General features: G+C 34.7%; 1 protein-coding gene across 1 annotated transcript; it reads left to right on the forward strand.

Moving 5' to 3' along the window:
* Positions 1-4147: 4147 nt before the first annotated feature.
* Positions 4148-26426, forward strand: LOC140148517 (ADP-ribosylation factor-like protein 8B-A). The gene is made up of 6 exons (XM_072170503.1): positions 4148-4403; positions 9789-9869; positions 10701-10774; positions 14395-14488; positions 18623-18761; positions 19600-26426. Exons 1-6 carry the CDS (start codon positions 4281-4283, stop codon positions 19686-19688), a joined length of 600 nt encoding a protein of 199 aa, XP_072026604.1. The 5' UTR covers positions 4148-4280; the 3' UTR covers positions 19689-26426.
* The last annotated feature ends 1202 nt before the right edge of the window (positions 26427-27628 follow it).

The following is a 27628-nucleotide window of genomic DNA, read 5'->3' on the forward strand; positions in this document are numbered from 1 at the left end:
GAAGTTGATCAAAATTAGAAAATTAGATCCTAGATATGCCTACTTTTATCTAGTTTTTAAGAATTAATAAAAAATGAATATTTTTATTACATGGTCCGAAAAAATTTGGGCCATTTTCTCTAAATAGGCCTATAAGCATTTTGCCCAAATTTGACCTCACAGAATTAAGGGATCTGGAATGAGCGTTTTGAGCGTTTCGACAGTATTTTTTGTGGGTCATGAATACGAAGAATGTCTTTCTGATATCAAATAATTTACATTTTTTGAAATTCACGATATAATACAAATTTTATGACAAATTATTAAAATTTGATATTTTTCACATTTTTGATAGGCCTAGGGGAAAGTGGGGTAATCCCGGCACCTTTCGTTAAGGCTACACAGGTACAAGATTAAATAAAGCTCATCAGTGAAAATCATATCAATGCAAAGTAGGAGTAATGTTCTAACTAGTAACCAGTTTTTAATAACTCAACATCATTCTATAGTTAATAAGTTATAATTAAAAAACAAAATGGAAAAAAATGATGGGGTAATGCCGGACACGGGGTAATCCCGGACACATGATTGTTGCTAAGAGGGAAAGTGGAGTAGGATGATAATCCCCTGAATGTATTAGGTATATACTTCTGTTACCTCAAGCATACAACTATGGGGGCTATTGTTGTTGTCTATATTTTCGAAATAACAAGTGTCCGGCATTACCCCATCTGTATAGAGACGCATGTGTGTCCGGGATTACCCCTTACGGTCTCGATTTATTTTTTCAGTGCTTGTTCTACTAATCCATTTTTAAGATACCAGAATTCATACATCCAGCTAACAACCAGGTATCAAACATAATTTTCATCCATACTTAATCTGTGTCCCTTGTCGCATTAACTGTCACCCAGCTAATAAATCACTTTTCAGATAAAAAGTCAAAAATGACAATTTTGTTTTTTCGTAATTTTCACAAAGAAAGACGAGACCCAAAGCGCTGGTAGTAGTACACGTGAGGTACACCTTGAGGTAGCTAATACCCTAAGGTAGTATAATAGTGCCACCCTTCTCCGTTTAGCTGCAATCGACGTGTCCGGGATTCCCCACAGTCCGGCATTAGGCCTACCCCACTTTCCCCTATAGCCTATAACAGTCCTCGAAGTAAATTTTATAAATCTAATGATATTCTTAAAGTGTATGTAGCTGGGAGGAAAAGCAAGCCGACGATCAATTGCAAATTTTGACCTTTTATATTGAAGATATGGAATTTTTTTCCCAAAAAGACCTAAATTATTTTGGTGTTTTGGGATAAAAATCCATATCTTCAATACGGAAGGTCAAAATTTTCAATTGATCATCGGCTTTTCATCCCACCTACACACACTTTAAGTATAAATCATCAGATTTATAAAGTTTACTTCGAGTACTGTTAAATACCGTATCAAAAATATCAATTTTTAATCATTTGCCATAAAATGTGTATTAGGCTACATTGCGAATTTCAAAAAAAAAAATCAAAATTATTTGATATCAGAAGGACATTCTTCGTATTCAGTTCGATATGTCTGATATAGGCCTAATGTGCTCTAATGTCCCACAATAAATACTGTCCAAACGTTCATACCACATCCCTTAATGAGATGGATTGATCAAGTCTTTGCCATTCTAAATATGTATAGGCCTACTTTTATATTTAGACCAGTACCGGTAGCCGAGTATTGTGAGGCCAACAAATTTCCATAATTCCCGGTAAGACTACCCTTCCGACGGTTTTAAGTTTCCCCCGATCTTTCAAAAAGATTCAAACTTGACCCCCCACGCCCCATTTTTTTCTTCATCATGCATGATCATAAGGCCTAAAGGCCTAAAAAATTGTTTAATTGGCGTAACAAAAAAAAAAAAAAATTAGGGTCGGTCGGCAATTTTTTTTTACACACATTTTATGCTGTAAATTACTTTTTTTTTAGTGGTTTTTTTTTTCAAATTTTAGGTGTTTTTTTTTAATTTTTAAATTTTTTTGCAAAAAAAATAAGAAAAAAAGTCTAGGGTCGGGCCTACTTTTAGGGTCGGTCGGGTTATGCCAATCAAACAATTTTTTTAGGCCTATTAAGTGTCAAAAACAGTGGCCTGCTATCTTCTGAAGATAGCTAAGCTTTTATGAGTTGCATGACGTTTAATGATTATATAGTCAATTACCTCAGTTCTATTTATATGCTTAGATACAGGTTTCTGAAGGACTTTTGTAGATGAGAACACGCTGTGACTTAGAGCTACTTAGTATAAACAATTTATTCCTCCCCCCCCCCTTTTTTTTTTCTTAGACCTTGGTCCAGTGGACATTATTATTCTCCTCAATGACCTCAACTGACCCGATACACCACGATCGTGTGGTGGCTCACCACAAATTTTCCTGGGGTTACACTCCAATTGGTAACAGGGAATGTTGAATGAGAGGTGGGGGTAAAGATTTACTCGTGGCTGTGTGATCAAGAGATTGGCATGATGCAGTGCACCGCTGAGAGTGAATGCAAAAATATGATCCAAATTGTAGATTTAGCATCTTGAAAATCTAGATTATAACCACATAATGAAAACCAAAGAACTAGTCCTATCGTGCACCGTTTATCCTCCTCATATCCAGGTCGTAAAACCAAAATTTTAAAACTCATAGCGAGACCAATAAATATGGGGCGTAAAGCATCCAATTTTATCACTATTATGTTTTGGATCCAATATTTTCACACACTTGGATTCATCAAAACATAATAATGGTTGAAATTGAGTTATTGGCATGACATACCACTTTCCCTTCCGAGCTCTTCCGGAGATATCGTATATTTCCCGTTTGGGAAATCTTAGGTAGGCCTCATTTCCGGAAATCTGGATATAAAATTTTAGGAAAACCCTTTTTTGATGTATAATAGTAGCCGTGAATGTTCTTTGACTATTAAAAGTTCCTTTTGGTTTAAAAAAAACCAAAACTGATAAACATAGTGAACCCAATAAAAACATCATCATGTTGTAGCTTCGGAAGTGCTCAAAAATGGCATTTTGCGGATTTAATTGAAAATTCATAATCATGTATAATGAGATATTTCAGTTTTTCTTTTAGATTTTGAAAGCATTAGTCAAGTTACATAAAGTAAACAAATGGACTCAAATTTGATTGCAAAGGTGGTTTCTAGACCAGGGTTAAATTTATTTTGTTGCACTAAGCCCTTGCATCCACAAAAGGCGCAATATAAAAGAAGTAACAAAATAAATAGGAAGGCTTGAAAATTGTACCAAACCTATTCTTTTAGTTTCTATTCATCAACACTTTATCCAAAGTAATACTTGCACAACAATTAAAAAAAAAGTTTTTCTCAAAAAGTCAAAAGTGGATGTAAAGTTTTGTGCAAACTTCATCTATTTGTCCTATTTTCTAACGGCGAATAGGTCATCTATGATACACATTTAATAATAAAAAATTATTCTATGTTTACTGGGATATTTAATATGATGCAAAAATGACGTCATCACAAATTTTCCCATACAAAGATCTTTTAGTAAAGCAATTCTGTGGTCCCATATTACCTGCATATGAACTAAAATAGGCATATCTGTACTTTTATATAGAAAAAAAAAAAAAAAAGGAAAATATATAGCTTTTAGGCCACTAACAGTCAATTTTGAGTTTCCCGTCACATAATTTCTGAAAACAAGTGAGGTAGTCTTGAGGTAACTTTTTCATTATTCATTATTTTTCTGCCTTTCATTATATGACCAACACGCATGTAAAATGTGTTGTTATTTGCCGCTCACTCCCTTGAAGATGGATGTTTAGCCCAAATGAGATTCAAAAGTATATAAAGAATCTGCAAGGTTGACAGCAAAATGTAGGCCCTACGGTATGTTTTGATTTTGATTTTTCCACAAAAAATAAAGGGATAGGCCTATTCATAATTTTTTTTGCAAATATAACCAGTTTTTATCGGTATTTTTTGGAAAATCACAATAATGAATTCAAGTGAGGGTCAGAAAATGAAGTGAGGGCGGGTGACGGGAAACTCCCTGCTCAAAATCGACTTTCATTGGCCTTATCTGCAATAGCCTAATAACCCATGACAAAAATAATACGTGCACCCCCGTGACGTCATCGTCACGAGAGCTCTCTGTAGCGGTTTCGACATTGTGCGGAAGTAGATTCATTACACATGTACACAGATTTTGAGGACAACAGGTTCACAATTTCATAGGCGTGAAAAGCCAAAATTTTACAGATTTCACCCTGGTGAAACACACTCCTAGGTTCCAAAATGTTAGCTTTCTTCAACCGAGTATTAGATTGGCTGAAAAGCCTTTTCTGGAAGGAAGAAATGGAGTTGACATTGGTTGGTCTGCAGTATTCAGGCAAAACAACATTTGTTAATGTCATTTCGGTGAGTGTGGCCTTCCTTGCATTCAAGGACTGGTCAGGGCATTGTTATATTTTTACATGGGCTATATTGTACGTATTAATTTAAACATATTGTAAAATGAATCTCTATTTTTGTATCATAGAGATAAGGTAATTATATTGTTAGGCTATCATTAACATTAATACGACATGTATGACTAATAATATTTATAGTGGATCATGATATTATGAAAAACAGTCAGTGGATAATAAAGTTTGTTCGGTTTATATAGGCGGAAGAAATAAGACTCATAACAGCGTGTACTATTGATATACAATGGTGTGCATTCGGGCGCAGTGCTTACGCTAGTTGTGCGTTGCGTTTAAATGCATGACTGGCGCACGCTTACATGCGAATTTACGCAAACGTGAGTAGGGACTTGATTGACGCACGCAGTAACAAAAGCCTAATAATTTCCGCCTTATATAAGCCGAACAAACTTTAGTATTAGTTTATTACTGTGAGGTTTGAGGTGATTAGTTCGCAACGCAAACTTAAAAAAACTGGCAAAACGGACATCATTTAAAGGAGGATTTCGTGATCCTACAATGTAGCATCTAGATATCCACGAAAAAAGCTTATTCGCAAAATTTCAGTTGATTCCGATTTTGCGTTTGCGAGATATGCATGATTATGTGTATTACACTACTCCATAGACAATGTGTTGTAATTTCGTTCTGGTGCACCAGAACGAAATTCAAATTTCACAATATCTTTGCAAAACAAATTAATCTGCAAGAAATATTTTGTACATAAACATTATGTAGCCAGAGGCATGTTCATAAAATTTTCAAGTAGGATATTTCACATGGAAATTATTTTGTTTAAAAAGGTGATTATTTAACTTAAAAAATGAGGGTCAACCATGTCTGTAGGTCAAAAACTAGTGAAGTTATGGGCAAATGTCTGTTTTTAAAAAACTGCACTTTTCTGCGACCATCATTGACAATGCCTTCCAATGACTTACTGTACAAAAAAAGCATGTTTATGCATCATTTTTTACCACGATGATCCATTTTAAACAAAGGCGATTTTATTTTATGAAATTCAACTTTCACTGCATGCTGACTTCTGTATCAAGGATAAAGTACCAGCACTTTTTAGACTGCGTCGTCAAGTTTCTGGTGTCGAAATTTCAAATTTTTGTATTTCCTATGGGGATTACACAGTTAAGCCATTGACTGTGAGCTACTGTGGTCCAAACTTTTTTGGATTGAATGTCGCCCTCTATAATAAGCAATGTGGACATGTCTACTGGCAGAGGTTTCCTGTGATATCAAAATCTCAACTTTTTTTGAGAAAAGTGGGGGGATGATGCTGTGGATCACGAAATGCCCCTTTAATATCTGTATGACATTTTCGTACTATTGGTGCTGCCCTATTTAAGTTTGCACTGAAGTGCCATCTCAGTTTGGGTGCGCCGATTTGGATCATTCTAGGCTACAGTCCCGGGCTACAGTCAGTCTACTCTGAAGTACAAAGTAGCGACGCGGACGCACACATTGTGCCGACTTTGAAGGCACGCATACATGCAGCAGAGACACATAACTGCGCACTGTTTACGCGCTGTATACTCGCGCGTTGTCACTTTGTACTTCAGAGTGGACAAACTGTAGAGACCATTGGTTTTTGCATTCAAAATCTAGTCGGATTAGCACTACGGCCACACCAAATGCGATAAAAGGCTAAAAATGTCAGAATATGAATAATTGATCACTATCTCTCGTATGATCAACTTAAAAAACAAAAATGGTTGCAAAAGGGGTTGTTAAAAGGTACAGCGCCCTCAACCTAATTTGATCAAAATCCGCAAATTTTAAGGACACCAAAAAGTTTCATTTGACACAAAGTGTAGACCTTAAATTATGTAAGTACCGTATTCATTCCCAGGGCGCTAAACAAAGTCATTTTGGGTGGGCGCTTATTTTTTACCTGGTTTACCTGATTTTTTCGTAAGGTGCGTTTATTAGAGACAAATTTATGTACAGTACATTATAAAAGGGTCCTGATGCATTCTCGTGAGCTTTTCTGATGCAGAAAATGTATTGCAAGTTTACACAGAACTTGTACCGGTAGTCCTCCAGCTTTTTCACTTTATCAACGTGTATCTGTCACTTCTACATTAATGGTACCCTTTAACAAATTGAAAATACCCTGGGTGGGCGCTTATTGGGACATGGGCGCTTATTGGAACGAATACGGTACATGTAGATACCAAAAATGCACAACATAATCCCCTTAAAACTAGAAAATAAAGGTCAAATCTGCCCCCCCCCCCGGTGTGTCGTTATTTGACCGCACCGTCTCAATTTTTGGCCGATTTCAAGAAAATTGGTGTCAAATTACTCAGACCAACAAGCTGCATCAAATAAGCTGGTACCCTAAGCTGTCTGAAACATAAATATTCAGCCTATCACTATTTAGAATTACATTGTACTGACAATCTGACATTGCCCATTTCGATGTTGCTGTTTCAATTTTTTTAGTTTTTTCGCCATCAAGTTCATGTAATGCTCTGAAAATACAGTATGTATACATATCACATCCTCAAGAACGTGACCCTCCTTTTCTTCAACATTGTAAAAGATTAATTTTTTCTGTTATACATTCAGTTTACACAGCTTCTCTGTACGTAGATTGTGGATCTTTTGATTGGTCTCCAAATTAATTTTAATAGTTTATTTTGTTCAATGTACTCAGCATGTTGCCCTTTTCTATTATCAGTCATTGTGTATTTCAAATCTTTAAAATTATCTCTCAGTTTGATGTGCATTTCTTTCTGGTTTTGTACAAGTTGAATCAGACTTCATCGCCCTCATATAATCTTGAAATTCGCTAAGTAGGCCTACTTAAGGTGGTACAAATGTACTACACCCCTTGATAAATTTGAATATTTTTGCATTTTTCCCAACAAAATAATACACACTGGGTAACAAAAGTTACGAATCCAGTTACTACATTGGAATTTCAGTGACTGAAGACAAGCAGTATGTTATTTATGATAAGAAAAGAGGTATTGCTAGAATGTACCTCATTTCTTAAAACATACATGTATATAATGAACCACTTGTCCTGAATCACTGAAATTTCAGTGAAGTAATTGGGATTTGTTGCCCCTATATAATATAACTTTTGTTACCGGTGTGTACAGGGTCAGAATTTTGTTTCACAGTGTGAGAATCAATCTTGATTCTTGCAGAATAAGTTTACGAGAATCATTTGATTTTTGCAAATCAACTTCTGTGTAAACTACAAAAGTTTGCGAGAATCAACTTTGATTCACACAAATCTGTTTACGAGAATCTTTGCGAGAATTAATTCGTGGATTCTCGCCGAAATTCTGACCCTGTAGTGTAGTTATTTTTTGAGAAAAATGCAAAATTAGTCACAAATTTATCAGGGGGTGTAGTCAGGCCTTATATTTATGCCTGGACCAGGAGCTAAAATGAACTTCTGGTCCCAAAGATGGCTCCTGGTCCTATAGTTTGTAGTGTAAAATATTGGACACACCAGGAGCCAAAACTTGGCAACCATGGGGTAAAAAGAGCCTGGGTGCCTGGTTAATATAAGCCTTGGGTGTAGTACCACCTTAATGTTTACTCTCGTTATCAGTTCTGTTTTTCTGTGTCTAATCAAATTCATAAAGTAGAATCTCAAACTGCAAAATAACCTGATTTTTTTTCCTGAGACTCTGATGTTGATGTGGTTTAGTTAGTGCCCCGTCATTCATTATAAACTTTGCAAAGAATAATTTCTCAAACTTCCCAAGTCCAACTCTAGTGTTCATTATATTGGGTGTACTCGAAATAAATAATTGAATGAATTATGCAGAGATACATTGTACCTGTTTTCTCAAAATCCGTATTTTGTTTAAAATGTTTTAAAAATCTGGAAAATTATTTAAAAAAATTAAAAATATCGGATCCAAGCTAATTAAGAAAACTATCACAAAGTGAAGGACTATGTACATGTGACACATGTAACAAGCAATCTCCAATAAAGAAAAGGAAAATTCAAATCTTAGACACACTGGATACATGAAAATCAAAACCTTGGCAACACTGGACACACACATGTACGGTACATTGTAAGTTATGTGAATGACTAATATCAGTGCAAAAGAGGGTAGACATTCAGAAATTAAAAAAAAAATCCTATTTAAGGCGAGTGGGGTGGCAGGAGTCACAGTTTTCCTGTTTTACCAAATTAACTACTATAAAAATGCAGTGTGCTTCTTACATACATGTATTCTCATCATTTCTCTTTTATTCTCTTCTCAACTTTATTTTTCTCAATATTTGAGTGCAGTACAGCCAATTATTTTGTTTTTAAGCAACCATTTTGTACTAAAGACATGAAGTATGAAAATCATTTATCATTTTTGTTATTGTAAGATTATTATAAATCAGTATTTCATCATAGTGTATGAGTAGCCTTAGCCTATTGTTTGGCTGTGTAAACAGGAAAAGTGGTATTAAATACACACATTGTACTGTATTTTTTCAGCTTCAATTTGTGTAATATTTATAGTGACTGCTTCCTTCCTCATTCCAGACATGCATTATGTGTACAGGTCAGGTCAAGTTGAGGATAAAATTAAAGTTTAGTGATTCTTAAGGTGACATATTCCTCAGTTAAAAGCTTTTAAACAGGTTTTACATTTTTGGGTTGAGTTAGCACTGTTGTCAACATATGGCCTTTGTCAACAACAAGTTTTCATGCCTTGGTGTCAAAAATATAATAATAAACAGGTCCCCATACAACAAAGCAGGCTGCAAACTACAGCTGAAAAACCATTGAATCTTGCGATCTGGGCTCATTGCATTGTGCGCACATGACTATGTGTACAATGTCTGCTCAAACCCCTGCCAAAACCCATGCAAATGCCAGTTTTGCCATGTAACATTTTGTGAAATGTGGGTAGTTATTCCAATTAATTAATGAGAGAAAATGTCAGGCTTCTGCAGGATACATTCTGAGTAATATAGCTCTGCAAAATTCAGCATACTTGATTACTTAGAAATCGAATTATGTGTGAGTCATTATATTGAGAATCTTGATCTTGATCTTAAACCCTTTACACTACTACATTGTAGACCGTACAAAACAATACACAACAAATTGCCTGATATGCACAAAACCGTTGGCCTGGCGATGGGCACAGATGGGGCTTGCTATCCCGGGTCTGGTGGTTGGCTCCCGAGGGTAGGTAGCTCAAAACCAGGGTGTGGAAAATAACTTTTCATTTCATCTTCTTTCTTCTGGTGGTAGCGGGAAATTGGGTCATCTGACCGGAATAGCAATGAATGTATTTCATATTATTTGGCCAATTATTGATATCATTGTACATATCTTATTTCATTTCAGTCCGGGCAATTCAATGAAGACATGATCCCTACAGTAGGATTCAACATGAGGAAAGTCACAAAAGGAAATGTTACAATTAAGGTAAGTGTAGTGGTACCTAAAACAGGTGATAGAATGAACTGAAGGTTTACTATAGATGTCTTGTTTTGTTGAAGTTTATTTTGAACAGTATAATTTCAGAGTTTGTGGTAGTGACTGATCTATGCACAATGATTGGGCTTAGGTGAAAAACCTGTTTGACTGTATTGTATGTTTGACAAATAAATCCTAATAAGTCATGAAGTAACACGACAAAACTAAGCATCAAGTCAAACTCAGGATTAACTCTAATACCAGTCAGTGATGTTTCAATGTATTGAAAAAATATCAATGTTCTTCCAACATTGACTTATCAATGTTTTTATTCTATGAACATTAACAGCATTTAAATCATTAAATTGTCAATGTTCTTGACATAAAAAGGGAATTAAGTACCGGTAGTCATTTTCTTAATGCTTCACAATTTTTTGATTGGACAAAATTACAATCAAATCAGTGAAAGCACAGTATCTGTCACTGCTAAAAGTGATTGATACATGATTTTAAAGCTTTGAAGTAAAGATTTCAAATATGTTATATCTCAAAAAGTCATTTTGTTAACTTTGTGCTCATTGTGTTAGAGCGGGTCATAAACATTCACAAAGTTTTCAATGTTTTTATTTTAATGTCAATGGTTAATGGTTTTTAACATCACAACAAATACTTAAAGTTTCTTCATATAATGGAATCATATGGATGGAGAACAGGTAATTAAGATTAGTCACCATAGGATTTATTTAAGAAATGTTGTATTTTCATTTTAATTTGGTAATCAAACCCCTTTCCAAAACTGTAAAATTGAAATGTTTTTTATTTTGAATTCTTTGCATATAGCTTTGGGATATCGGAGGTCAACCTAGGTTCAGAAGCATGTGGGAAAGATACTGCAGAGGAGTTAATTGTATTGTGTAAGTATGATTTAATGAAGAATCACTATCCCGTAATAAATAGTTACAGTAAGAGGGGCTAAACCATTTTCCACCCTGATGTTGCAGTGACATCAAAGCGTCAAGGCAGCTGTTTCGCGCGCGCATCTATGCAGTGTCTTTCAGCGCGTGCGTGTGTACTCATACTACCCAGCGCTTTGAGCGAACACTAGCGATTTGTAGTTGCGCCCATTGAAATGTGCACTGACGTCACTGCCACATCAGGGTGAAAAATAGTTTAGTAGAATTATAACTTCTTTCCACATGAGGGGATGATTAAGTAGGTGACGCAACAAAGTTAGATCAAACATTCTGATGTTCAGGGCTGTGTTACTTGCATCCAGTTGATTGGTTGTATGTATGGTTGTTGGTGGTTGTATGTATGGGTGGAAAATTCACTCTGGCAAGTTAAAAAAAGGAAGGTTTTTATTTCGAACTCTAATGGTGACCCGCAGGTCAAATTGCTAGAATTGAACATTAAACACACCTAAACAGACACAATGCAATTTGCAGGCAGCAGCTAAATCAGCGCCAATATTGCAACATTGAAACAAACAACTATACAAACATCTAATCCAACCCAAACCCAGTAGGCAATGGGGATAAAGTGCCTTGCCCAAGGACACAACACGTTGGCACGAGCGGGGCTCGAACTCACAACCTATGTATTATGAGTCGGGCACCGTATCCACTCGGCCACACGTGCTTACACGTGCTTACATATTCAGTCCTTTGAAATGTGAAGTTGATTAGGGGTTAGAGCATGAGTAATGTTGAGTTTGGTTAGTTAAAAATATTAAATTAATGAGCTCATTTGCATCAGTATACAATAATCAATGGCAATCCAAATTTGACACATTTGAAGGTGTTGACAACTTTCTAGCATAATCATGAATATTAATGAAGCATTTGCATATATATTTTCACAAATGTTATTATAGTTCATTCTTCAATCCAGACATAATAGCATATTAACTTTAAAGTTGAAAGTGGTAATAGAGCCTGATTGTGCCAGATATCTGTATGTTCAATGTTCATGTTTAATTGTTCATGAAACAACAAATACCAAATTTATGTATTGCTTTTCGTGTTAAAAGTACCTTATTGAAGCATATTGTTGACAACACTCATGCACTATGATGGGTGATAGAAGCAACCAGGAGTAAAGCTAGTGTTGTGACCTACATTTCAGCAACTGCTTAGCTAATGACATAATTATTTGGTAAGAAAAGCACAAAAGCTGATGAAGTGCAAGCCTACATTTTGCAGGCCCTCAAGTTCATAGCATATTGTGCATGTTGAGGACCCTATTTTTATGTTAATTCCAAAACTTTTTCAGCCCCCCTGATGTTAAACCTGTGTTCAGACTCACCACATGGTGGAGTATAGCAAATATCACACAAGTCTTGTTGTTCTTGGGACTGGAGGGGGTCAAAGATTAAAAACCAGGGCAGAGAAAACCTCTTTTCTCTTCATCTACTTTCATCCTTTCTTCTTTCCTTCCTGGTTGGATATTACATGTAATTAAAACCAAAGATTAGTGAAAAACATGGTGATGTTATACCGAGTTAGTTTTGGAAAAGTGGTCATTTTTTTAATAGTTTTTGCTTGTAGCAAAGACAGCAGCTGCATAATATAGTATACATTGTACATGTACATATATTAAACCTTTTAAATGCAATATACACATTTATTCATTGCACTAGCAAGAAAATAATGGAGATTAGCACCACCCTCCCATGTGCAACACCATTATTAAACAAAACAATTATTTAATTCTTTCCAAGATCCTTACCTTCTGGATGTTTGTACCAATAAAAAAAATGCGAAATGGTTCATTTTTATACCAATAAAACAATACAAAATGGTTCATTTTTAAAATTGTTTGAATGAATTGTAAGGATTTGATTTTGACTGGTCTCCTCAGCATTTATAGTGCTCTCTTTAAGAGGTATTATCTGAGTAAAGTCGTCCCAAGGTGTAAAATGTATACTTAAGGTCACTCACTGGCCGTGTCTAAAATGACTGGTTAGAAAAATGTGTAAAAGCTTGTCAAAATCAATACATTAAGTTAAATGACCTTAAGCACATGCATATTTTCTTTTAGTCATCCACACAAGCATTACTAATGACTGGAGATGCCACTAAATCACAATAAATAAATTTATCATTAATATAATGACTGTACATAATTTGTATATATTCTGCCATATGGTTTAGTGACATTTGATCTTCTTTCAAGGTGCAGTAAATTCACATAATCTATGTTTGGATTTATTTTCACAGATTAGAAGTCTAGCTTGTTTAGTGGAATTAGTATGCAAATGCATGCATGCATTTCTTATTAGATGAACAGTATATTGAGAAAGGCACAAGAGAAACTAAAGTAGCAGTATTTGCCATGTTTCTCAACATTATTCTACAAATGTAGTATGCTTTTACACAGTACAATGGAACAGAAAATGAAACACATGTTTTTTGTTGCATATTTGCTTCAAAATGGCTTTAAGATGATGAAATATTTGCATTACATTGTACTTTATAAGTAAATGTGCAGTGCAACCCTGTGCTCTTATGAAAATGTGAAAATTGTCACGTTTATGAAATGATTGCAGAAATAATGCTGTAAATAAGTGTAATGTATAAGATTATATCAAGGGAATATTATTGAAGAGCTTTGTTGAGTAATTGTCATCAAATATATGTACATTTATAATAGAAACTGATATCCTTTTTCCTGCACTAAAAACGCGTTTACTTTTAAAATAAAAGTGAGAATCATTACCATTTAAAAACATTTCCTCTTCAAGTGTAATAACAGTGCCCGTAATTCAGGGATGTTGTTGCTAAATCTGTATTTTTTCAAGCAATATTGTAACATTTACTGAGGAGGATGCCCGCAATGTTTTTCAAAATTCTGATTTTACATGATTGTAATGTACTTGAATAAACTAACATGCCCTACAAAAATCAAGGCTGTTTAATAAAACATCTTAATAGAAGATGTTTAGATAAAATGTCTAATTCATACGATCAAAATTTTAGTCAAACACATACGTGATGTTCATAACACTGTATGTACAGAGAGTAAAGGATGGTCACAACACATCAAAAGGACCAACCTCAGTCATGACCAATGGTGTGACAGGCATTTGCCTTCTCATTTGTTCATCTCAAAATTAAAGGGGGACACATGACAGCTGTAACTAACATTTTGTGGAAAATATTGTAGAAAAGAAATACAAATCAATTTCTGATTGTTGTAATGTTATTGCTTTAACCTAGTTTTTACTGGGTCTTTTCTTGGAAACCTAAGATGTTGGGAAGCCTTTTTTTCTGAATGTCTAAAAATGTATTCTCTTGGTCGGGCTGACATCACAAAAGGGAAATAGCCTTGCAAAACCAGTGTGCGCATGTGTAGTTACCCTTCATTGAGCTGGATGCTATGCGCGTGCAAAGGGGACAATGTTCCTGGATGTCCAACCCAGTGAATGTAATATCTCATTTTTTCAAGGAAATCTGATTACAAACTCCCCTCTACTGTTGGTTTTGTTCTGCAAGAATCGTCATCTTATCTGTAGTTTCTTTTCTCTTTTTTTTAGATACATGGTAGATGCTGCTGACCAGGAGAAACTGGAGGCAGCAAGGAATGAATTACATAATCTCCTCGACAAACCACAACTTCAAGGCATTCCGGTAGGTACTTGTGGTCTGAGACGAATACAACTATAGAGATATGAAGCCCCATTCATTCATACCTTGTGCAGCGATCCAGGTCTCCCAAAGGTATTGTTATGCAAATCACGCTAGCTCTACCCTTGCCTGCTTACTTAGCTCATTCAAAATCAATTAAACAGCTTCACTTCCGGGTTCACTACACTGGGGTCAGGAAGTTGTTTACAGTATGAAAAAGAAATAACAGGATGCACGGACCAAATTACAAATACTAACTATCAGAAGACTATAATCAAATTTAAGTATTTCTTGGCCAAACTGGAACATGCGCACTGCATCCATGTAGTGTACTAAGCGTGTACCCAGTGTAAGGCGCGTGTATACTTTCTTCTGTACCGCGCTATATTTGCGTGTGTTTATCGCGGAGCCACTAGTGTTCACAGTGTTCCAGTTTGTTCCAGTTATTTTGATTATAGATATTTTTGCATTTATCCATAAAGCTGCATATTGATGCACAAATTGACTCACATTTAGGTCCATTACAAGGTTGCTGTGGAAGGCCTCAGAATACGATAGATACATGATAACAATATAGGCTGTGCATTGCTTCATATCTCATTAGTTATCTATATAATAATACTGGTAGTCTGTGACTCTGTGCCTCTGTCTGTGCCTCTGTCTGTCTGTCTGTCCGCCTATTTTCTCGGAGACTGGGGGTCGCACGTTCCTCAAACTTGGTGGGTGGGTGCAGCTTGACCCCATACAGAACAAGTTTGTATTGGTTAGTGGGTCAAGGTCACCCAAGGTCATCTAGGGGTCATATGAGGTCAAATTAGCAAAAACTGTCGTATGGGCATGAAACTTGGTGGGTTAAACATTTAGAGCCAAATTTATGAAGGTCATTTTGGGGTCACCCAGGGGTCATCTGAGGTCAAATAACTTAAAACTGTCGTATGGACATAAAACTTGGTGGGTACAGTAAACATTTAGAGCCAAATTTGTTGAAGGTCATTTAGGGGTCACCAGGGGTCATATGAGGTCAAATAAGTACAAATTGTCGGATGGGCATGAAACTTAGTAGGTATGTACAGTCAGGTAATCGTGCCCAGCCGAGAACCGCCAAATACGGGTAACCGCCTAGTATTCATGATTCTTCTCAGCTTGTGGTAGCTTTCCAACTGTAGAATGCAGTTTATGTGCATGACTAGGGTTGCAAAGGTGTGGAAACTTTATGGCAATTTGGGAAACTTTCCATGGAATGTTTCTGAAATTTAAATGGGTCTGGAATTTTCAATTTTGGCATATTTGCATTTTGAAAGTTTTTTGTCCAGAAAAGAGTTAAATGTACCTATTTATGCACTTATCACACCACTAACTTATTCTAGACTTCCTTCCTTATCATTTTTGTTTGTGTAGAGTATGGGAAAGTATACAGACTTACATCATGTGCACAGAAAATGTATGTTTTACTTAAATTATGTAATCATAATTGGTAAGATTTTATATGGGACTTTTTCATGTTATTTTAAAGAACTCACAGAACAAAATTAGATTCTTTTCTCATTTTTCCTGTTATTGTACCGAAATTATGAGTGGGAAATCATGTTTGTCAGCAGTTTGGAAATACTACACCATGTTAAAAATTTTTTACATGAGGTGATGCGTTAATCATTGGAATTTCCGAACCCAGATTAACTTTTCTGTTAATGTTTGAGAAAAAAATACAAACTTGCAAAAACACTATTTCAAATAGTTATTTTAGCATAAGTTCTGACAATTTCAGATATTTCCCTTCTAAAATCTGAGAAAATGTGCTTTTTAATTTGGTAAAAGCACACTTTTATGCAGGAAACACAAATTTGATTTTTTTTCTTCCCAGCAAACACAGAATGTTTCACAGAAACGTTTAAATTTAAAGGGTATAAAATGTTTTTAAAACATTTTTGAAAACTTTATGAAAATATTATAACAGAATTTTGACAAGTATTGACAAAATATTTTTCCAAAAATGGTTGCTAAAAATATTTTACAAGAACAGTTTGACATAATTTTTAAAATAATGTTGGTGTATTTTTTACACATTCTAAAATTGACCTTCATATAACCACACATTAAATATGTTATTAAAATGTTTTGATCAAAACCAGAAGTCCAGAACGTATTATAACATGTTAACAAATATTTTAGTGTTCGCTGGGTTAAGGGCTGGGGTATGAACGTTTGGACAGTATTTATTGTGGGACATTAGAGCACATCAGACATATCGAATTGCATTCTGAATACTAAGAATGTCATTCTGATATCAAATAATTTTGATTTTTTGAAATTGCAATTTAATACACATTTTATGGCAAATCATTAAAATTGATATTTTTGATATTTAACAGTACTTGAAGTAAACTTTATAAATCTGATGATTTATACTTAAAGTGTATGTAGGTGGGATGAAAAGTCGACGATCAATTGAAAATTTTGACCTTTTCATTATTGAAGATATGGATTTTTTTCCCAAAACACCAAAAAAATTAGGTCTTTTGGGAAAAAATCCATATCTTCAATATGAAAGGTCAAAATTTTCAATTGACCGTCGGCTTTTCCTCCCTGCTACATACACGTTAAGAATATGTCATTAGATTTATATAATTTACGTCGAGGACTGTTATATATCAAAAATTTGAAAAATATCAAATTTTTATAATTTGTCATAAAATTTGTATTAGGCTAAGTAAAAAATAAAACATGTTTCACGTCCGAGATTTTCAAAAAAAAGGAGGAAGAGGGGACTTTTTATTTTCTATTTTTTATCGCAAAATTGATGTAAATACCCATACTTGAGCTGTTTTAGCGTACATACAATAATGCCTGGAAAAGGAGGAGGCCCTTTTTATTTGTTGTTCTGAGAGTTACACCCCCTCTAATGATCACAAAACCTTCCTAAAATGTTTCTTGTATCTTAAAAAGGCTACAGAAAGCATCCCAACTTCCTAGACATATTTTTTGAAAAGTTATAAGTGAATTTCAAAAAATAAAAATATATTTCAGGAAACCTCAAAAAGGAAGCGGAGGGGACGTGAAACATGTTTATTTTTTATTTGGCCTTATATTGTGATTTTCAAAAATGAAAATTATTTGATATCAGAAAGACATGCTTGAATTCAGAATGCAATTCGATAGGTCTGAGGTGCTCTCATGTCCCACAAAAAATACTGTCGAAACGCAATAAACGCTCATTTTAGATCCCTTAACTCAAAGTAAAATACTGTAACAACCTAGAGGTTTATGTGATAAGACACAGAGGGAAACTTGGCTTGCTTTCCTTAAGTCAAAAAGAAAAATAGTGACATTACTTGGTAAAGTTTGTTATAGGTACTGAGAAGCATGGTTGCATCTTATAATTGATAACCTTTCTCTTAACATAGAAATAAGTTATTGAAGCATGAAAAGTGCTAACAACATTAAGAATGGTGGGAGCATATATTAGAGGGGGCTTTATCATAATAGAGAGAATATGGTAATTATTCATACCCTTAATCTTATAAAACGAAATTATTCAGAAATTCCCAAAGTTTCAAAAAATTTCCAATATTCCCCCTAAATTCCCAAAATTCTCAGCTGAAATTTACTGCATTAAGGGGGTACTACACCCATGTGGTAAATGTGTGACTATTTTTGCATTTTTCTCAAAAATAATTACACACTGGTATCAAAAGTTATGTATATTATTGGGGCAAGGAATCCAATTACTACATTGAAATTTCAGTGACTCAAGGCAAGCGGTTTAGTATCTATGATAGGAAACGAGGTACATCCTAGCGGTACCTTATTTCTGATCATAAATAACAAACCGCTTGTCTTGGGTCACTGAAATTCCAGTGTAGTAATTGGATTCCTTACCCCTATAATATACATAACTTTTGTTACCTCTGTGTTATTGTTTGAGAAAAATGCAAAAATAGGCACAAATTTATCGAGGGGTGTAGTACCCCTTTAAACATTCCCAGAAATATTGCAACCCTACACATGACACATCTTTCATGTATCTATCTAAAACACAATGCCCTGTCAAAAATGCAGAGGCAGTGCTGCAACCTCTGCTTCATAAATGTTTTCAACAATTCTATTCTTAACAGCCTTATTGCCTTTTTATTTCTACAGGTATTAGTATTGGGCAATAAGAGGGACCTGCCAAATGCCCTCGATGAGAAAGAACTGATTGAGAAAATGAATTTGTCAGCAATCCAAGACAGAGAAATCTGCTGTTATTCCATATCATGCAAAGAAAAGGAAAACATAGGTAAGTAAATGTATCATCAGAAAGGATATGGAAGCAAAGATCTATGAAAGCCTGTAGGATTGTATAAATGTAACATAAAGATCAGACTGAGGCTGCATTGATCAATGTCAGCGTGCCAGCTTCTATTTTGGGGGCAATTAAACTACTGGTACATCTTATAGTGCCCAAAGCTATGTGGGTGCATGCTAAATTGGAAGGATATTGCTTAACAAGTATATAGAGTGATTAGAGTCAGTTTGGTTTGAAACCCTTGCTGATCCAATTTATGTGATGAGCATGAGTTTTAATTTGATATGACAAGGAAACAAATTTGTTTGCAGAAACAATAGCATGCCAATAATTAATTATGCTCTTATTTAGGAAGTACTTATTTGTCCGATATAAATGTGGCTTACACTGAACAGTACTTTGGCACATTTGCCAGGGGTTGCCGACCCTTGTTTTATATGTTGTAAAACATGATATTAAAGGTAACACATTATGAAAAGGATTCATTAGCCCTAACGCCCCAGTTGCTTTTTGGCGAGGGGGGGAAGGAAAGAAGGAGGAAAAAAAGAAAGAAAGAAGAAGAAGAAGAGAAAACTTTTTTCTCGGGTGCGGTTTGAACCCAGACCCTTCGGGTGCCACGCCCGTGCACGGGCCTACCTTGCCACGGGGTGTAGCTTGCCCGGCCAAGCTTTCCGTCGCCATATGACTGTTCGCATGATGAAGCAATTATAGCATCACATGGGATACCCGCTTGTGCCTACGCTTTCTGAATTGAGGTTTTTTGATGTTTGGTACGTTTAGGGTTGATGTTAAAGATGTTCATGTTTTTTTATCTTAACATTCTTTTCAGATATTACACTACAGTGGTTGATACAACATTCCAAGTCAGGAGGAGTCACTAGAAGTTTGTCTACACTTAGTATATATTTAGCGCTGTAAAGAATATTTCGCCAAACAATTAGCCCTCCTCAGTCATACAGCAGGCTATGTATGTACCATGTAGAAAGTACACCAACCAGTCTGATGATGATTGACAGGCCAGATGCACTGAAGGTATCCACTGCTTCTCCATGTTGAAGATGCTAGAATATAATTGAAGTATTATTACACACAAATTATGACAATAAGGTGTCCACTAGTGAATAAATCTATTATGTGTATTGCTTCACCCATTATGTGGTTGCTTTGGGACGTTTACAATTCAAGTTCTTGTTTGTAAGGATTTGCAATGCAGAACATTTTTAGTTACATTTATGATCAACTTGTGGTACTGATATAAACCATACACCCTAGAAAGAAAAATCTAATAAAGTTCATGCTTCAACAAAGTATAAACATTCAAGAATATTAAGAAAAAATTCAGATTGAAAGCTGGGATTGAAAGCATGCGAGTCCATACTGAGCTTTTGACATAATTTGGAATTGTAAATTTTTGCAAACTTATGAAAGTACTTTGATTGTCTTGGTACTATAAAAGCAATCCAATCCGGGGGGAGCTTCATTGTACATATGGATTGATTTATTGAAAGTCACCTTGTAAATAATACTGTCTTAACCATCCAATTAACATGTTGTTTTAAACGTTTTGTTCTATGTTCCATCAGGTGCTTCGGTGAGTATTAAAACTAAAGCCTGTGCTCCTTTACACATCAGTAAAGTGTTATCATAGTGATTCTGAAATTATAGCTATGTAACAGTAACTATCTATTTTGTTGGAGCTGAAGGGCTTTCATGGCGATTGGTGATGTATCATTGTTGTATCCGGGAAGGATTGACTCGAATCTGCTGATTGGTAATGCATGCTTTGACCTGGGTTCACAATACTTTGTAAATTTTATTCAAATTGTTGACCAGTTGGAGCTAGAGTAATGTATGGAAACGTCTTTGTAATTTTTTGATTAAAAAACAAAATTTGTAATACAATTGCATACTTATATAATAAAATTCAGCGTCCGTCACAACCTGCTTAGTAGTATTTGTGCACAAATGATGTACATTTGCATGTTATTTACATGTGTGTAACTGAGGTTTGTGCATTTTAAACTTGTTACTTAGGTTTATACACTTGTCAATTTGTTTCTGTACTTGTACTTTATGTGGACCCAGGACAGTATGTAATTAATCCATATCAGTGCAGTGCAATTTGATTGGGGTGAGAAAATTGAAATCCCATACCATTTACTTGTGTTGATACTCACAAATCACTTAATGCAGTTAATGAAATTAAGAGGGATATATCTACTCCTGTATGAAATTTGGAAAACAAAAATTAATGAGTATTAATTAGTGAATATTCTTTATATATATATTATCTATTTCTACTGTTCAATATAATTGTTGTAATAATGAGTACATAATACAATTGCATCTGTAAAGTATTTTGCTTGTGGTATATTTCTGTCTATGAATGTAGCGTAAATTGGTAGATATGTTATGACTCCGTTTATGTCACTTGAAAAGTTGATGTGAACTGATGGAGTTACTGAATTGGATATTATTAAAGAGTATTGCGATAGACTGGTCTTCATTTTTATCACTTGGAGATACTAATGGGCCATTCCATGGTTTTGAGACAAAGGTTTGTAACATGAATAATCAACACAGTGCCTTCTGTCTTGTATGTGAAGTAAGTCACCCTATATTTAACTCTCTCCACGCGGGTGTCGACTACAGACGACAAGTTTTATTAACAACTAGTACATTTTCAAGGCCATATTTGTAATCAGCATGAAAAATGCACTAAAATGAGTACAAACAAGCCTAGTATTGGTTCAGTGGTTCTTAGAATAGCTCTTGATATTTTTGATATTTTGAAAAAATATCTCAAGACTTTTTATGGTGAATCCTATGCCTAGCATGCAGAGCATTAATATCATATTGATGTCAATCCTTTGGGTTTTGTCCTTGGCATGTTATTAAATTCTGATGACTTGCCTCATGTTCGAGACAGAGGGAAAAGTGTTGGTAACTCATGATACCTACCTTTGTCCCAAAACCATTGAATGGCCCTAATGATATTGCATGAAATGTTTGTATCATTGGTAAGCAGTTGACAGGGAAAAAACAAACAACCGAATACTTGGGTAGTTTTTCAAATTGATTTTGCCCTGTAGTTGAACCTAAATGTTGTTCAATTTGGTGCAAAAATCATTTTCAAATAGAAATGTCGTACCCATTATAATTTCTTTTTACTGTAGTTTTAAAATGGAACACAATAAGACTAAAGTGGAACAAAATTGTAATAATTAATACAATATTTACAAACAATGTCTTTTTGTCTAAATATCTTTTTGTACTTTGCAAATTATTTATATGACAATAATATTGCAAGTGTGGAAAATTATGCTCAATTTAGTAAAGAGTGATAAAAATGGGACAATGTGCACTGATTAATCACATGTCTTTACAGATCAAGACTCATACACAGAAGACCGAATTGGATGAAATGAAAAGCTACTCAATTGTGACAATACCTTGTTTCAAGTCAAATTTGGTAGTGACATCAGTGCTTTTACATGATTGGGCAGCAATGTGTGTGTATGCACTCTATTGTAATAGGCTAGCACACAATTGGATACTGCAACCAGTAAAATACACACCTTAGTTACTAGCAAACTTGGGTGAAACAAAGTGAAGTAAGCAATCAATGAGATAATATGATTCACATTCTTTTGCTACGAAAGGCAGAATTTCAGGAATGGCCAGTGTAATTATTATATATATGGGATTTATTTGGATTCAGAAATATATGTAAACATGAAGATCATTACAATTAAGCTCAAACATTTAAAAATTCTTTTCCTTGTTTGCATGAAGCCCATGCAGAAGCAAACAGCTGGTGTACATCCCAACAGCCTTGCTGTGCACATAGGAAGCCAAGTTTTGTTGAAGTCATATGTAAAGGCATCATCAATATTTTCAGCATGTAAATGATTTTGCCAACAACAGTGCAATGCACTATATGGAAAACTTTGTAATAGAGATACATGTATGGTCTTACGATGCATATTGTATTTGACCAAATTAGCACCCAGTGCAGAAGTAAATCCCTTTGAGTTCTTATTACAATGATGAAATGAAAATCAAAATTGTGAATTTAAGCACATAAGAATAAAAGTACAGTGTATCTTAAGTCAAAATCATCCTAAGCCTGAAGGTATAGATGTCAATTTTATTTGGATATTTGACAGAATGTTGTGCCTGTGTATTGAAAAGTGGGTGCTAGAAATGTTGTCACTTAGTAAAAATTCTGCAGGTGGTGCTTATTAATGGAAGAGGGCTAATTGGGTCAAGTGTAGTAAGTACTAGCATAAGTGATAATCACTCATGGGGCAATCTTCATCAGGTTGTCTGAAGAATCTATAAGATGAAAGTTACAGATAACTTTTGCCTAGATGTGGAAAGGCTACCTATGTGGGCCTGAATGAAGTCATCTTACCAGTTTTTTATCAGTAATTGCTGTAGCTTTTATTCATAGAGCTGCGTATTTGTTTCCTTCTCAATTAAATTTGGTTGGTTACACATACAGAACACATTGATCAGTTGCTTCTGGATACATTTCTGCATAACAGATAGTCTATGAGATTATCTGAAGTATAAGTAGCAGCTAAATCCTTGTAATATGTACTAATCACATAGATATGTATAGAAAATATTATAGAGTTCTTGTTATGTGGTAGGCCCAAAGTGATTAGAATTGAAGAGTTGGACTCTGCCATGTTTGTGTGTCGCACATGGAGAGCTAGATAGTGTACCTCCATGTGCTCGACAAACTTCAATTAAATTGATAGTGTTTGCTTGTTTGCCTTGTGTGTGTAATACGTTGGCCGATAACGCACATAAGTGCTGAAAGGCACATACCCAAGGTTGTAACGTTCAAGCTTAGACACAATTGCGATTTTAGGCATTTGCTAATAAATGCCAGTGGTTAACTATTTGGTCTCCATGTGTATCAAACCAATATGGCAGGTTGACCATAGCGTTATGAACAGGGCCATTCTGAGTCAAGACTCTGTAATTCCAATCTCTTTGGATAGACCCCATTTTTCATCGTATAAACCACACCTCCTCGTTGTGTTTTGACATTTAAAATGACAGGTGCATGTGACAGTTATTTGTACTACTTTGTAAATTTTTTGTGTATTGTATATGAACAATTTTTGAATACCAAAGTAGGTTTATTTGCTTTATCATAATTAAAGAGATTTCATGTTTTTTCTTACTTGAATATTTTATTTTATGTGCAGTCACAGAGTACCCCAGTGAAAATGGGGGACTAATAAGCGATTAATTAGGAAAATACAGTTGAATAGCAGTAGAAGTAGCAATCTTGTGATAGTTGACCAACTAAGGTAGAGAAATATGCAATATGAATTCATGTTTTAAGGTGCATGCAATGAAACACGTTGGTCATTTTTTTAATGGTGGAGCAGTAAGCATATAAGACTGGAAAGTTTTGTATTTAATAGTAGTGAAATGCGGGAGCAAATTGTTCATGGTTAAACAAACTCAGTCAAATGCAGGAGCAAATTGTTCATGGTTTAACAAACTCAGTAAAAGATGTGCAACATTGGTGTGCATTTATTGCACTATGAATTTGCATGTTTAGTAGGTGTGAACTGATGTTCAATATGCAACAGACTCATTAGAACTTGAGGCAGCAAAATAATGCTACATTATTGCCAGTTTCAATGGGTTATTAACATGTTACACGGTAATAATTTAGCACATATCTAGCATAATCAAGAAATCTATCCTCAATCCAGGCCACTGAATCCTGAAACCAGAAGATGGATATGAGGATAAAGCTTGGAGCTATGTCAAATTGCATCAGTAAAGCACAACACCATGTAAAGCAATGGAAATTCGGAAGTAAACAATGCCGATCATGGCGGGTTATAGCGCCCGAAAAAGTTGCTCAAATGACACATTGCCAAATTGTTGGTATGGTTAATCTCTTAAAATTTAGCAAACTTTGTTCAGCATTTACAGATAAGTCATCGAAATAAATTTTGATAACATTGAAATTCACACAGAATACTTTTAATGCATTTGAAAATTGGTGATGATTAAGTGACTGAAGTAGTTATCGCTCCACACTCTATCTACTGATCCACACAGTTACTATCGCATCATTGTGGATAGTACAGAGATTTCTCGATCAACTTGCTTTAAACCAGCTGAAATCTGTTTGAATAATTGTTCAGAGTTGTACTCTATGGCTGGTTGGCTTTTTGTATGCACATCAGGATTTATAATAAGCCATAATACATGTAGTATCATATACACCACTCTTGGAACACATATTTATGATTACAGTGTGCCCATGAACTTAGTCTGAACAAATTATAAAACCAGTGGTTTTGAAAATGACTCTGCAATGAATTTGTTTTCAAAGGAATGTAGGGGGAGAAGCTGTATGTACTGTAAGCGGTATTGGCAAATTGAAATATTACCGCTAAAAGTCCGTTCATACTATGCAGCAATTGCGGTGCAATGCATTGCCGATATATCAATTACTTGTTGCCGCAACTCGACGCAACTCATCACATTTCCAAGTTTAAATGTATTTTACTAATTAATTGCGATACCGCAATGCAGTATTCTGCAATACGATGCAGTGTGGCAACGCATCGTATTACAATTGATTGCGGTGTAGTATGAACGGACCTTAACTCATGTACATGTCAATCGCTAATTTGAATATGGCAATTGACATTTATTAAAAATTCCTAATTGATGAGGTTCAAATTCAAAATAAAGTGGTACATTACAGAGTTTCAAGTAAAATAACTTCAATTTAAAACATCCAATTGATTATTAACCAAACTACACAGATAAATAGATTTTACTACATATTTTTATTTTAGAATGAATTAGAATTACTATGCTGCAATTCGAAGGTGAGGAAACACCACTGACTGTAAACCTGTTCTTGTATTACAAGAAAAATACAGCAATATATGTATGCAGTATTAACTTGCAATACAATAGATCAGAGTTTCTTAGAGATAGTCAAATTCTTCTATATTTAGTGATTTGGTCATAGATACATAGAAATTCTTATGTGGTGAAAACCATTGGAAGTAATAGTCAAGACTTTCGTAATGTTTTCGCCTATGAAAAGGTTGTTTGAGGTGGCCAATGAATTATGTTTTGCCACAATTTTTAAAAGTTATGATATAGATGTCATTTCAATAACATTTTGCACAGTACATGTTTATGTTTTGTGTTTTCCGTGTCCAGTTAGTCTTCAGTTGGAATTCTTTCCATATTTTTGTTGTTGACTGTATATATATAATAATATATATATATAAATCTTGGATTAAAAAAGAAAAATATATAGATTGTGCATAAAGTTTGATGCTATGAATGTGTAAGGTTAGACTCTTAAGCAAGTTTTCATATTATTATGTAATATTTGGAATATTTCTTGATGGTTGTGTAAGAGTCAACCACTGTAGGTGCAAATGAGTTTCATTTTTAATGTGTAATAATTTGTTACAATTATTCACAAGAAATTAATTGTTTAATTCTTAGTAAATATGTTCAATAGGAAGTAGAAAGTGAAAGATGAGGTGGTGTCCATTTCTTTTTAGTCAATCGACACTTCCTCATGATTCCAATAAATTGCAGCAATAATTATTTTTGGATAAAAAATTATCCTGTTTTATAAAACACGCCCCAATCTTAATCCTTTCTTTGGGCCTAATTGACATTTTAATATTAAAATTTGACTTTATTGCCAGTTTGGTCCAACTAAGGGAACAAACTTATGATGACGTAAACTAAAAGTTTTATGACGTCCTGTCAGCGAAAAAAGTCCTTTTGTTATGGGGAGGTGGTCAAAAGTCCGATTACATTTGTAAAAAACTAGTCGAAATACCGGTCAAAGTCGACCTTTTGGGTTGGAATTTTCAACATTTTACACTTAAGTTTTGGGGAGGAAGGAGGTCTAACAAACAGACTTTAGTGTATAGGATGTCATCAAGACTTTTGTTTTGTTTTGTAAAGGATTAGGATCATTTGGCAAACAAGATAATATATTTCGATCCAAAAAATGAGTGCTGAATGTATCTGGAATCAAGAGTAGATATAAATGACAATACATGATATACATTGTAAATGACAAAAGTGTCAAACAGATCACAATGTATGCAGATTTCACAGAGGTTTCAGACCAAGTCTGTCCTGATATGTGTCAATTATATGTACTTCATTAGATGTTGAATAACATTTCCAAATGGTATAGTCTTGTTTTAAAATAATTAAATGGATCAATTTTGAGTGTTGCTGCATAAAACCAATGACAAGTCTAAACCCAGCACAACTTAAATATTTGAATCTAATGGGTTATTCCAGTTGAGATTCATACACCCCCTATGGGAGTCATTACCTAAATCTCCCACACAGGGGGTGCAGATTTCAAATGGTGTCACCCATTTAGGCAATTCCATTTGAAATTCACACTCCTGTGTGGAAAATTAAGGCTATGTCTTCCATAGGGGGTTGCATGGATTTCAAATGGAATAGTTCAATATGATTTGTGATGGGTTTGGGACTTGTGATGGATTTATGTTAGCCAGTTTATTGTTAGCCAGTAACAGCATCATTTGTGTACAACACAATAATTGCGAACTGTTCATGTTTTTGTATAGTCCTATGACTATAAAATGTTTTTCATTTGCACCTATGGCTAATTACATAGGAATGTGAATCTTTAATAGATGTAAAATAGGACTTTTATGGGTCCAAAATGAAAATAAACTATCCAAGATTGAAAATAATGCAATAATGTTGACTCTGTTGTGGTAATTTCAAGTTGCATATATTTAGCAAGTAAACAGGTCAGTTATGTTTCAGTTATTTGAATCATAGCC

Source organism: Amphiura filiformis, chromosome 3 (genome assembly GCF_039555335.1).
Source record: "Amphiura filiformis chromosome 3, Afil_fr2py, whole genome shotgun sequence".
Lineage (NCBI taxonomy): Eukaryota > Metazoa > Echinodermata > Ophiuroidea > Amphilepidida > Amphiuridae > Amphiura > Amphiura filiformis.